Source organism: Eptesicus fuscus, chromosome 7 (genome assembly GCF_027574615.1).
Source record: "Eptesicus fuscus isolate TK198812 chromosome 7, DD_ASM_mEF_20220401, whole genome shotgun sequence".
NCBI classification, from domain to species: domain Eukaryota; kingdom Metazoa; phylum Chordata; class Mammalia; order Chiroptera; family Vespertilionidae; genus Eptesicus; species Eptesicus fuscus.
Window position 1 is genome coordinate 5,052,791 of NC_072479.1, and position 14,172 is coordinate 5,066,962.

Here is a 14,172-nt window from a genome sequence, read left to right on the forward strand (position 1 = left end):
GACTCCAGCCTTGGCTTCCACTCACATGGAAACCAACATAACCCACCTTATCCCTCCTTGCAAACCAGGATGAAACAAGTGCCTGGCCAGCAGCTTTATAATTCCTAGTGGAACTGGATTCTGGGGGCAGATCAGTAAAGGGTGGGAGCAGTCAGAGTGAGAAGCTGTGGTCCCCAGGCCCATAGACTGAAACCCAGCTTCTCTCCCTTCCATCCCCTACTTTCTCCCTTTTTCTTTGTCATTCTCTGCTCATTCCTGTCTCTCTCTCTTTTTGGCTATTTCCTCCAGCCTCACATCTCTGTTTTCACATCCTCCAAAGTGGCCCCCAAAAAACAGCTGTGGTTTTCAGTCCTTTTGTAACGCTAAGTTCCAAAATATCAAAATCAAAGAGATGCTCCTTAGCAAGCAGAAGTGAATGTTTTCACTAGCTTTATGGTCCTTCATAACTCGTGACCAAATTTTTCTACCAAGCAGAAGAGAAGGAGCCTGCATCCCCTGGGTCCAGTCCTAAGGCGGCCTCTGGGTTAGAGCAGAGTCGGGCAGGACAAAGGGGGCACTGCAGGTCTCACCTTCACTCCCAGAGGACCCCGGGCCCCCCTGGTCTCCACAGATGCTGAATTGGCCTGGGTCCCTCTTTCAGGCTGAGCTTGGGAACAAAAAAGGAGATTTCCTGGAGTCAAGTTACCAAACTTAGTGTGACAGTTGCTTTAGCGTTCAATTCTAAATAAAATGTTCTGGCTGGTTCATTGGGAAAAGACCAAATCCTTTTGGGGAATCAGTGTCAGGGAAGGGCTTTTAGGCCTTCCAGTCCACCTGCTTGGATCACTGGCTTTTTCTGTCCTGTGTAAAATTCATTTGTTGTCTCACAGTTCTGTAGATGAGAAGTCTGGAAGGAACTGGCTGGGTTCTCTGCTCAGTGTCTCATGAGGCTGAAATCCAGTGTCAGCTGGCTGCATTATCTCACGTTCAGGTTCCTCTTCCAAGCTCACCACAGTTCCTAGCAGAAGGCATTCCGTTTCTTGTGCTTTAGCGGCCTCCTGCCTTCTTCCTCACGTGGTGGCCTTCATTGTCAGACCACTAACAGTGCATGTGTCCTTCTCATGCTTGACTCTTCAGTATTCATTTTTAAGCAAGAATTTAATGATTATCAGGTTTTCCATTGTGTCTTTTTCCTCTTTATCTGAATAGTTATATTAAGTATCTGGCGTCCATCATCAGATTTATATTCCCTGCTAACGGAGGGAAAGAGATATAGAATCTACCATCTTGCAACATCAAAATCTAAAACTAAATCTGGAAGAGCTAATATACAGTTAACAGCAACCAAAAACACTCAATTTCAGGAAATACCAGTAAGTACTTCTCATTGTAATTTTTCAATTTTGATAAATGCATATGAGTTTATAGAATCGAGACATGCTGATTTCTTTTTTTTTCTTGTAGGCTTCAGATGAAATCCTGTTCAAAGTTTATCAGCCGAGGGATCCCCTTCCCTTCAGCCAATTACTAAATCCAGACTTCCAGCCACATTGTTCTGAGGTGGACTTAATAGGATTGGTAGTTTCTGTTGTGAAAAAAATAGGTAATGTACAGTGTTTTTAGTTGTAGCTTTTTATTGATGCTTTTGAAAAAAAATACCTTTTAAAATTTGTCTTAGGATTAATTGGAGCTACAAATCAGCAAATTTGATAACTAGTGACTTGAGAGTTAGGCCTGTTTTAACCTCAGTTTTTTTTTTTTTATTTATTGATTTCAGAGAGGAAGGGAGAGGGAGAGAGAGAAACATCAATGGTGAGAGAGAATCATTGATTGGCTGCCGCCTGCATGCCCCCTACTAGGGATGGAGCCTGCAACCTGGGCATGTACCCTTGATCAGAATCAAACCGGAGCCCTCAGTTGGCAGGCTGACACTCTATCCACTGAGCCAAACCAGCTAGGTCTTAACCTCAGTTCTTAATGAAAAGCAATTCTACAGTATTACAAGGAAAGAACTTACATGCCATTCTGAGCTACTTAATTTTAAAGAAATTGCTAGAAAATTTTCTGCAGCATTTTAGTGATTACTATTAGACAAATCCTATATAATAAAAGGCTGATATGCAAATAGACCGAACAGTGGAACAACCGAACAACTGGTTGCTATGATGTGCGCTGACCACCAGGGGGCGAGTGCGGAACATGGCGGGCGTTGGTCGTGGTGGGACGGTGGAGCAGGTGAGCAGGGGTGCCAGACCAAGGTAGGGCACTGTTCGCTGTCATCGGGGCGAGCCTCTGGTGGTTACTAAAAATTCTTTGCTCCTGAGTGCTGCAGTCCTGCTCGGCGCTCGCACCTGCAGCCGACACCAGAGCCGCTGCTTGCACCTGTTACTGGCGCCGGCCCCAATCGCTCCACACCATCAGTGGGTGTGAGCAAGGCCGATGCTGTGAACGCATGGGAGCGGGGCTGCCGGCAGACACGGGACCGGGGGCTGTGGCAGGAGGGGCCGGGCAGGGGCACGGAGGATGGGCCAAGACCTGCTCCTGTGCCTGCTGCAGCCTCTCACCCCACAGTTTCTTTTTTTATTTTTAATTTCTTTATTGATTAAGGTGTCACATATCTGTCCTCATCCCCCCATTCCCATCCCACACCCCTCCCCACAGATGCCCCCACCCCCCCGTTGTCCTTAACCATTGGTTAGGCTCGTATGCATGCACACAAGTCCTTTGGTTGATCTCTCCCCCACCCCCCACCCTCCCCAATCCTCCTCTGAGGCCCGACAGTCCGATCGATGCCTCCTTGTTTCTGGGTCTGTTCTTGTTCCTCAGTCTATGTTGTTCATCATTTCCCCTAGATGAGCGAGATCATGTGTCACTAGATATATACTTATAAGAACTGAATGTGAGACGAGCAATAATAGTTATGCTGACCGGCAAATGAATCAGTCTGTAGTGAGTTTCTTTGTGGGCCAACAGTTCTTTAGAGACCCAATTTCAATGTCCACTAGTTCCTTATGTGTACATGTCGGCACTGACTTTTCAGTTCTGGATGGTGGACAAATGGTGGTAATGCAGGTCCGACTCCCTCTGGTTTGGTCTCGCCTGGACCTAGGGGCGTGGCCTCACCCAGACTCAGGGGCGCACGGCCTCACCCGGACCTGGGACCCAGCATCACCCGGGCCCCGGGGCGCGTGGCCTCACCCGGACCCGGGGGTGTGCGGCCTCACCCAGACCCGGGATCCAGCCTCACCCGGACCCAGGGGTGCACGGCCTCACCTGGACCCGGATCCAGCCTCACTCGGACCCAGGGGCACGGCCTCACCCGGACCCAGGACTCACCCCACAGTTTCTTTCAAGGTGCACGAATTCATGCACTGGGCCCCTAGTAAATTATAATTCCCCTGTGCAGTTAACAGCTTTCAAGCCTCTGTCTCCAGCTTTGGTTTTGGATGTGTTTTTTCCTTTGCAGTATCTCTTATGATCCCTAATGATATCCATTGTTCTAAAAATTACTTTTTTTAATAGAGCTATTCCAACTTTTTTACTGTTAGTGTTGGTTTGCATGGTATATATCTGTTTCCATTCCTTTATTTTTAACCTATTGATGTCTTTATATTTAAAGTGTGTTTCTGATAAACGGTATGGTTGGGTCTTGCTTTCTTATCTAGTCTGACAGTCTCTCTTTATCTGGTCATCTTTAATGTGATTATTGGTAAGGTTAGATTAAAATTTACCATCTTGCTGGCTGTTTTCTGTTTGTCCCATCAGTTCTCATGTTGGAGGGCAGTTCTCATGGTATTTTTACATATGTCGTAGCATTGTCTCAGACTATCTTTTCAAGAATGTAGAGCAAAGAGGCCTGGAAGGACAGAGGGCAGATTTCCTTCCTGCACAGGAAGTCCGATCTCTTTTCCTATGAGTTTTTGTTTCTGTTTCTGTTTTTTGTTTTTGAGATTCCACGTATAAATGAGGTCATTCAGTATTGGTCTTGAAGTGTCAGGGACCAGCTAAGCTCTGAGTTGATGCACAGAGTCTTCTGTTTATTCATGATACTGTGCCAAGTGCCCCAGTCTCCTCCCCTAGCAGTCTGTCCCCATTCCACTTGAGCTTTGTTGACGTCTTCCTTGCTGTTCTTGAGCCCACGGAGCTCACTTTCATCACAGAGCCTTCACACTCATTGTTGCTTTTCCCAGAAGCGTACCCCCAACAGCCAGTTGGCTGGCTCCTTTGTCTCCTCCAATGTCTGGTCAGATGCAGCCTCCTAAGAGGCCTTTCTCTGACCACCATTTGTAAAAAAGCAGTACTCTCTCCACTCCCCAACCTAGTTTTAAATTGTCCATAGCACTAAACAACATATATTTATGCTTTTTTGTCTCCCTCCTCCAGAATATTAGCTCTATAAGGGCAGAGACTTTGTTACTGCTGTATCCTCAACTCCTAAAGCAGTGCCTGGTACTGGGTATGGTCTCAGTTATTTGGTGGATTCCTTGTTTTTCAACTGCCCTGTCATGGATTCTCCCTTCCTCTGCTCTTTGACTAAGGTTTATTGTCCATCTCCTTTTCTATAAGGCCTCTGTATTCCATGAGTTATTCGTATTTTGCTAAGTGTACTTATGCCTTACTTCTGAAACTATATCTTGGCTAAGCATAATATTATGGGATCATTCTTTCTTTCCTTCCCTAAGAGCTTTGTAGAAATTACTCTTTAGGCATTGAACAGTATGGGACTGGCATAATTCTCTCTTCTTCGTCCCCCCCATTTAGGTGATTTTCTCTTTATGTCTGGATATCTGAAGAATGTTTTGTGTTGTACTCCAAACGTTTGACTGTGTCTTAGTGAAAGCATTCTATATGCAGTTCTGCTGGGACACAGGGTGCTCTTTGATCTACACACTCAGTGCTTTCTTTATTTCATGGGAATTCTGTAATTTATTTGAACATATCTGCTGTTCCATTGATTAGGATTTCTACTTCGAGGAAATCGGTTAGCCTTATGTTGTATTTTTTTTTTCTTGTTCTTATTTTTATCTATTCTTTGATTGCTTCGATTTTTTGTGTGTCTTTTTTATCTACGTTCACCATTATATCCAGACTTGATGTTTGTAATTTTATTTTCTGCAATGTGTTTTATTTCTTGCTATTTTTGATGCATGTACTGACCCATAATGACCATATATATATTGGTGTCCTTAATTTATTTCTTTGGTCCTGCACTCTCCTTATCATCTTATAAGACTACTTATCATCCCATAGTCAAGTTTTTTATTTTGTTGAATATATGTTCTTATTAAGTTCAATAGCATGAATCAGTTTTGAAGAATTTAGAAACTGTCTTCTTTTATTTCAGTTTTGTTTTCTTATGGGCCGCACTCTTTGCTATGTTCTCCGTTCTTTTTTTTTTTTTTTTTACATATATCTTTATGGATTTCAGAGAGGAAGGGAAAGAGAGAGGGAGATAGAAGCATCAATGATGAGAGAGAATCATTGATTGGCTGCCTCCTGCACACTCCACATTGGGGATCGAGCCCACAACCTGGGCATGTGCCCTGACCGGAATCGAGCCCGGGACCCTTCAGTCCACAGGCCAATGCTCTATTCACTGAGCCAAACTGGCTAGGGTTCTTTTTTCCTTTTTTAAAATTGGTTTTGTTCGGTTAATTGTGTTTTGGTGCTTTGTGGGTTTTCTTTGCCTATAGTATGTTAATATGCTACATTGTTTTCATAGCATTTTATTTCATCTTGATCAGACTTGGTGACTTTTGCCACACATTTCACATGTTCTGTTGTAAATATTGGGTGAATAGCAATGAACAAAACAGGCAAAAATCCCTGCTTTGTGGAACTTATGTTACAGGGGGTTGGGGAGGGAGATCACAAGCCTACACTAATAAAAGAGAAAGATGCAAATTGACCGTACCTCCGCTACGCCCACCTGCCTATCAGGAGTGAGTATGCAGATTAACCTGACAAAGATGGCGGGTTAATTTGCATATGCAGGCACCTAGTGGCCTGGGTCCTGGGAACATCCTCAGGACCCAGGCTGCTCCAAGCCTGTAGGCCCACGGGTAGACCCTGAGCTGCCGGGGTCCCAGAATGCCCCAGGCCACTCCTAGCCTATGGGCCTTGGCACAGATCAGCCGGGGGCAAAGCGGCAGAGGCTTGAGCAGGGCCTGAGCAGAGCTGGGGGGGGCCTGCCCAAGCCGCGGCACAGGCTTGATCAGAGCCGGGGGGCCCTGCCCAAGCCGCGGCAGAGGCTTGATCGGAGCCGGGGGGCTCTGCCCAAGCCGCGGCAGAGGCTTGAGCAGGGCCTGAGCAGAGCCTGGGGGGCCCTGCCCAAGCCACAGCAGAGGCTTGAGCAGGCCGGGAGATGGGGGCGGTCGCGGGGGGAGGGGTGCACCAGCCTCAGCTTGCCAGCAGTCCTGCCTCTGCACATGAGCTGCAGAGGAAACACCTTTTCTGACCGCTCATTGGCTAAGCTCCCTGCACACCACTGGTAATGTTCTTGGTAACTTGGGTAATAAGAATCCATAAAGGTGATCTAGGGGTTTTCCACCACACTCCTGGAGGAAAAAAATGAAGGTCCGCTGCTGGAGGGGCTAAGAAATGTCATATCCTGCCCTAGCCGGTTTGGCTCAGTGGATAATGCCTTGGCCTGCTGACTGCAGGGTCCGGGTTCGATTCTGATCAAGGTTGCAGGCTCCTTCCTAGCCAGGGCCCAGGTCAGGGCTCATGCAGGAGGCAACCAATCAAAGTGTCCCTCTCACATTGATGTTTCTCTCTGTCTTTCCTTCTCTCTTCCACACTCTCTAAAAATCAATGGAAACATATCCTCAGGTGAGGATTAAAAAAAAGAAAAGAAAAAGAAATGTCATATCCTGTGAAAGACACATCTTGAAAATGCCTAAAGAAAGTTGTCATTTTTTCATGGTGAAGGGTCTGGAGTCCGTGTTGATGAAAACACCTTGGCGGCTGCGGTGGCTGGCAGTGGCTGCAGCAGTGGGGTGATGGGAGGGAGGCATGTAGAATCTGGGGTAGAAACAGTCCAGGCATAAGAAATGGTCATGATAAAGTCTGATGCCTTGAAGCATTGGCAGAGGCCAGGGAATGAGTACTCACAACTGGGATAGAGGCATTGAAGGACCAGACTATGTGGTGGTCCTTGCATGGAACTCAGCTCTGTTTCTGGAAGTGATGGGAGGAGTGACACCACCTGACTAGGTTTTCAGGGGATTGCTTGGCCTGCTGTATTGAGAATAGACTCTAGGGTACATGAGGGTACAAACAGGGGAAACAGCTGGAAGCTATTGAAGAATTAGGCAAGAGATGATGTTAACAGTTTGGACTAGACAAAAGCAATGGGAGTGGTCAGAAGTAGATTCTGGTTATATTTTTTTAAAATACGTTTTTATTGAATTTTAGAGAATAAGGGAGAGGGAGAAGGGCGAGAGATAGAAACATCGATCTGCCACCTCCTGCACGATCCCCCCATCACTACCTGGGATCGAGCCCACAACCCAGGCATGTGCCCTGACCAGGAAACAAACAAGTGACCTTTTGGTGCATGGGATGGCATTTAACCACTGAACCACACTGGCTGGGCCTGGCTGTATTTTGAAGGTAGAGGGACACTATGGGGTTGAAGAGGGGAGTCAGTGCCAAGATTTTTGGTCTAAGCACCTGGAAAAATGAAGTTGCCTTTCACTGAGAGGGGAAGACTGCAAGGAAAAACAGGTCTGAGGGCAGGGCAGAGCTCAGTTTGGACAGTTAAGTTTTAGGTGCTTAATCTAGGTAGAGAGTTCTACTTGACAGTTGGATACAGGAGTCTGTTCAGGGGAATGATCTTGGCTGAAGGTATAAATTGGGAAGTCAACATCCAGGTGGCATTTAATGCTGTGAAACTGGCCGAGTTGTGAGAGGAGATGGCACTCGGATGCCTTGAAGCAGAGGACATGGAAAGGGGCCAGTAAGAGAGACAGGAGTGTGAGGGGTCCTCAGAGTAAGCTATGTGGAAGCCCAGAGAAAAGGAGGATTTCTGACAGGTGAGCGTGAGTGAATCTGTCTGCTGGCATTTGGTAGCATAGATAGTGAGGTTAGGGCTGAGCATTGATTATTGGCTTTAACACGAAGGAGTCTTTTGGTGAGTGGTGGAAAAGACTGAATGAAGTGGGGCAAGAAGACAGGAGAGCAATAGCAAAAGTGAATGTGGGCATTTCAGGGATACCAACTTAAAGCGAAGAAGACATATATTGCAATAGCCGGAAGGGAAATTAGGAACAAGCGAGTATTTTTGTTTTCAGATGAAAGCCCTGAGAGCATACTGATGAGATACTGTGTATGAGAGGGGCCAGTTGTGGAGCACAGTCCTTTAGTTGCCACGTCGGGATGGTACCTAGGGGTACTAAGGGGAGACGGGCCTCAGCTGGTGGTAGAGACACTTCTCCATAGTTGGAGGAAAGGGGTGAAGGAATGCGCTGGCAGATGAAGTGGGAGAGCTGATGTGTAAGTGGAAACTTGTGGCAGCTCTCCTCTGACTGCCTCTGTCCTCACTGAAGGAGGAACAGAGTCATCACTGGCCGTCAGAATGGAGGAAACGGTGTGAAGTCATCCTTCAAGAAAAGGGAAGAGGGGATATACTGGGTGGATACTTTGGCTGCCAGAGCCCACAGGAGTCCATGTTCATGAGTATGAAATGGAACTGTTCATCACGGTTGGTGTGGTATTTTTCAACCATGTTGGCTGTTACGGTGTAGGCATGAAGTAGGTAGAAAGTGAGATTTAACCAAACTTGTAGGTTATGGCAGGTGAATACTACAAAGCAAGAGGGAAAAGAATTTTTGGGTGTATGCAAAGGGTGGAGTTTTAAATAATTGACCCTGGACTTTAAGAATGACACAGAGGTAAGAGGGACAGGGTGATCTAGATATGAAACCTCTGCTTGTGGAGAAAAAAATTAAATGAGCAAACTACACTAAGTAAGTTTATTTTTATATTTTACATTTTCTAAATATTTTTTAATAAGCATGTATTACTTTTGTAATTGGGGGGAAACATGATATTTTAAAGAAGGACATTTGGGAGAAGGGCAGTACTGTAATCAGGTTTTGAACGTAATTAGAGGCAAATTCTAAAATTAGAAAGTTGAACACGCTTGGGAAACTTATAATTTCTCTAAAAACAATATTTAAGATTAAAATATATTAAACCAATCTGATAAATTTGAAAAGTGAAAGGGATAACTGTCATTTGCAACAGGATAAATGAATCATTATCTGAGAATGGCAGTTTTTTTCATTCCTATTATTTATAAGGGAAACGTAATTCTCAAAGCAGCAGGAACAAGACACTGTAAATAGGAGTGAGACTGGATGTTCAGTACCTAGACTTTCCGAGCCTCAATCCTATCCTGGCTTATCTAGTCCCTTTACGTTTTGGGCACTGAAAAAAATTCTTAAGTATATTTTTTTATTTATTTCAGAGAGGAAGGATGATAAAAATAAAAACCTCATCTATCAGCTGCCTCTTGCACACGCCCTGCTGGGGATCAAGCCCGAAACCCTGGCATGTGCTCCCACCCAGGAATGAACTGTGACCTCCTGGTTCATCAGTTGATGCTCAACCACTAGCCACACCGGCTGGGCAACACTGAAAATTTTTTAACTTTTTGTTTTGAACTAATTTTAGACCTTCAGAAAAGTTGCAAAAATAATAGTTTCCAAAAATCCCTCAGCCAGCTTTCCGTAATGTTAACATCTTGCATAAACATAGCACAATTATTAGAATCAGGAAGTAAACATTGGTACAATATTATTGCCTAAACTTTAGATTTATTTGAAGTGTTTTACTCTACTTTCCATTTTCTATTCCAGATCCCACTTTTATTTAATCATTATTTCTCTTTAGTTTTCTCTAGTCTTTAACACTGCCTCATCATCTTGACACTTTTGAATGGACTGATCAATTATTTTTTAGCATTTCCCTCAATTTGGATTTGTCTGATGTCTTCTCATGGTTGAAGTTACACATTTTGGGCAGAGTTACCATGGAAATTATATTTTTTTCTTCTCTATATCGTATCAAGGGGTCAGTGATATTGGTATTTTTTATTGCTGGTAATAGCAACAACCTTAGTCACTTGGTTCAGATGGTGTCTGCTGGGTTTCTTACTTGTAAATAACTGACTTTCCCTTTGACTATAATAATAAAAGCGTAATATGCTCATTAGACCGGACATCCTTCCGAACAACCTTCTGGACGAAGCCGGGCCTGCGAGGGAAGCCCGGGTCCCGGGTGCCGGGGGAAGGAAGGCCTACTGTGACAGGAATTTCATGCATCGAGCCTCTAGTAATTAATAAATACCTTGGAGGAGATTCACATCCTACTTTACCACAAACGTTCACCCGTTCACTGAGCATCCATCAGTTGATGTTGTTTGCAGCAGTTATTACTGTGGCATTTACCTAATGGGGGTGTTTCTTTTCCTTCTGCATTCATTGGAATTCTACTGTGAGGAAGAGCTGTCCCCTCCCCCCTCATTTATTTATTTCATTTATATCAGTATGGACTTATGAACAGTTATTTTATCCTTATGGGTTAAAATTCAGTACCTTTATTTATTACTCCTATTGTTTCAGTTTGGGCCATTAGGAGTTTTTTTCAGGTCAACTCCTGTATTTTTTGAGCACTTCCTTCCTTTTTTTGGCATCATAAGATGTTCCAGGCTCACCTTATAAGTTCCCTGCCCCAGTTTTGGAATCAACTAAAGTGAGTCCTCATTTAATGTCAGTAGGTTCAGCAAATTTAAGCAAAAAAATATAGCAAAACCAGTTTTACCACAAGCCTGTTGATACAAACAAGAGTTAAGTTCCTATAGCATCTCATCAGAGTTATAACAAACAATGTTGAACAAAATGACCTTATTCGAGGACATGTTGTAGCTCTCCAAGAGAACCTTGGATCCTTTTCTTTTCTTTTTTTTTTTTTTGGAGAAAATGGTATTTAGAACCAAGATCTGATTGCTAGATGTGCTCCTTACTGCAGTGGCATCATTGCTTGTAGGCCCTTTCAAGCATAAAGACCTAAGAAATATGTATATGTTCCAACTTGGATTTCCTTGTGACTGGTTCGTTCTGTCTGTCTGGGGATATATGAAAAATATGTGGGATATCATTGTCCTCCTCAGAGTCAGAACTTCACAGGAAGACAAACTCAGGGAAGTGTCACGCCCCCCATCTTTGCTGACCCAGTGTCGGTCCTTTCCCCCACCTGTACCCAGTCCCTGTAGTTTCTGGTTTATCTTCCTGTCTGTTTGGTACAAATGGTCAGATACCTGTGTATTTGCTTATATTTTATTCTTTCTTTTAGGAGATATCTCTAGCCTTTCTTTATAGTCTAGTCTTTCTTCTGTGCTGTTCTTTTTCACCTAACAGTGTGTTTGGAAATCACTGATGGAGATCTCCCCCATCCTGTTGTCAGCTGCATGGTGCTCCATTATGAGGATGTGCCATGGTTTACCCAGCCATTCTCTGGGCATGAGCGAAGATAGGTTGCTATTAGTACTTTACAGTTACAAACAGTGCTTCAATGAGTAACCTCATACATGCGTTTTCATCAACCTTTTTCATGTGTATTTTACTATCATTGGAAGTAGAGAACTAAAAGTGGTATTGCCGGGGGAAAGGTGTGCATATGTCGCTTTGCTAGGTATTACCCAGTTTTTCTCCAGAGGGTTGCAGAAATTGGTATTCCCATCAGCTATGTACAAGTATGCCTCTTCCTACAGGAACAGAATGTGTTGTCACTCTGGCATTGAAATTTTAACACTATAAATAGGTCATTTTGGAAATCCTGAGCTTTCTCTAAATGTATTTAGTTGTTTTTACCATTAGCATACCAAAATAAATGGCCATATTAGTGGTTCCTTGCATTTTTTAGTCTCACACATGTATAATGAAATGGTGTTTTTTTGTTTGTTCTCATTCTAGGTCTTGCTCCTTTGGTCTATTTGTCTGATGAATGCCATAACTTACTGGCAGTCAAGTTTTGGATAGATCTTAATGAAGACCTAATTAAACCTCACATGTTAATTGCTGCGAGCAATCTCCAGTGGCGACCAGAATCCAAATTAGGAATTCCTACTTTATTTGCTGGAGATTTTTCCATGTTTTCTGCCAATCCAAAGGAGAGCCATTTTCAAGAGACATTCCACAAAATGAAAAATACTATTGAGGTAAATTCGTTTTGAACATAACCACACTTTTTGGCATTTTCCAAATAGTTTGAAAGTCAAATATCAAAGGAGTGGCAGCCTTTATAAAAATTGGATGTTGAGATATATCAGGTGAGGTTTTTTTTGTTTTTGTTTTTGTTTTAATATGTAGAGCTCTTTTTTTTTTTTTTTTTTTTTTATTGATTTTTTACAGAGAGGAAGGGAGAGGGATAGAAAGCTAGAAACATCGATGAGAGAGAAACATCGACCAGCTGCCTCCTGCACGCCCCCTACCGGCGATGTGCCCGCAACCAATGTACATGCCCTTGACCGGAATCGAACCTGTGACCTTTCAGTCCGCAGACCGATGCTCTATCCACAGAGCCAAACCGGTTTCGGCTCAGGTGAGGTTTTTAGCATACATTAATTGCTCAGAACCTGAGGAACTGAGGAGATGGTAAGAAGGATGTTCAAACTACAGACCATGTGTAGGCAAACTGGAAATTGGTGAGAATAATATGTAGTTCATATTAGCTGGTAGTATAACTAGTTAATAATATGTAGGTTTCAAATTTACATTTTAAATTCCATACCTAGTATTTTATACAATTTGTATCTATCTTTATGATGAAATAAGACCAAGTAGGAGAATACTAAAATTATTTTCCTTGGATCACATGCATTTTTGCTGAGATCTATTTATACATCACATAATAATATTAGCTAGTTTATTGGAGTGCTCACTGTTTCTCAGGCCTTGTTCTAAGCCTAACGTGATGAGGTAGGGAACTTTTTTCCATTTTTCTTATGAGAAACAGAGGTTAAGTCACATAGCCAAGTTGGTAGAACCAGGATTCATACTTAAGCCACCTGAATACAGAACACAACTATTAACTACTATGCAGTGCTGCCTCCCAATAAAATTTTGGATTTTATAAATTCCTATTAAATAATATACAAAAGATAAGCCTCTTCTTAGTTCTGTAGTTTAATGTTTGAAATGTGTGTTATTCAAAATTTATATAAATCACATTTTAAAAGCATTAGAGTAGCTAGCTGTGTATAGTAAGTTTGTGTAATATTTACCTAAAAACTTAATATATACAGTGAAGATAACATCTGATATATCTGGTTTCTAAATTGGGGGTGGGGGTGGAGTTGAGGAGGGAAATTACTTCATTACTTGGCTCTCATACAGAGAACCTACTATTTACATCCCAGCTTTCTCTGAGACCATCCAAGGGCAGTTCAGAGACACCTTTTATTTATTTTATTTGAAGGTTTTACAAAATACTTTAATGAATTAGATTAAACCATATGAACTTGCTGATACTTCACCATTTGTGACTTCTGAAACAACTCGTTATTTCAGTTAATCCTTGGAACAGACGTGAAGCCATTCTCTCATTTTACTGTTAACCTGAGGACTGCTCTGTAGATGTTGGATGATTTACAGCTATTAGTAGTAAATAGAGATAGAACTTGAGTCCCAGTCTTCCAATTCCTGAATCATAGTATACCTTGCTAATTAAACTAGATGGCTGGGAATGGTTCTTATCTCTCTCTTTCCCTGATGCATATAGACACTCTCCCTCTTCCTCCAACAATTGAGCTCTGCTGAAGCACTGATGTTGGATCTGCATTTTTTCATTAGCATAGTTTGACAGTTGCTATCAAATTTGGGATGTCTCATTCTTTCTGTCTGAATATTTTAGTTCTGGCTTTAAAGGTAACACTTTCTAAAAACATGAATAGGTGGGTTTGCATTTTATAAAACAGCTTTTTCAATTTATTTTCTTAGGATATTGATAGATTTTGCAACGATGCAGAAAACAAGCTTATGCATATGCTTAATGCAAATGATCCCAAGTGTTCCACCCCAACCAAAGACTGTACTTCAGAGCCACACACTGTTCAGACAGTCCTTGGTAGAGGAAATACGTTTCTGGTAAGTTAATGTAAATTTAAGGAATTTTGTAAATATATGAAGA

General features: G+C 42.8%; 1 protein-coding gene across 1 annotated transcript in view; it reads left to right on the top strand.

Moving 5' to 3' along the window:
• Positions 1–14,172, top strand: part of BRCA2 (BRCA2 DNA repair associated) — a 75,680-nt gene that overhangs the window by 58,989 nt on the left and 2,519 nt on the right. The window contains exons 23-26 of the mRNA XM_008158157.3: positions 1,189–1,352; positions 1,444–1,582; positions 11,958–12,202; positions 13,983–14,129. Of these exons, the coding sequence (XP_008156379.2) occupies positions 1,189–1,352; positions 1,444–1,582; positions 11,958–12,202; positions 13,983–14,129 (695 nt within the window). The remainder of the gene's footprint in view (positions 1–1,188; positions 1,353–1,443; positions 1,583–11,957; positions 12,203–13,982; positions 14,130–14,172) is intronic.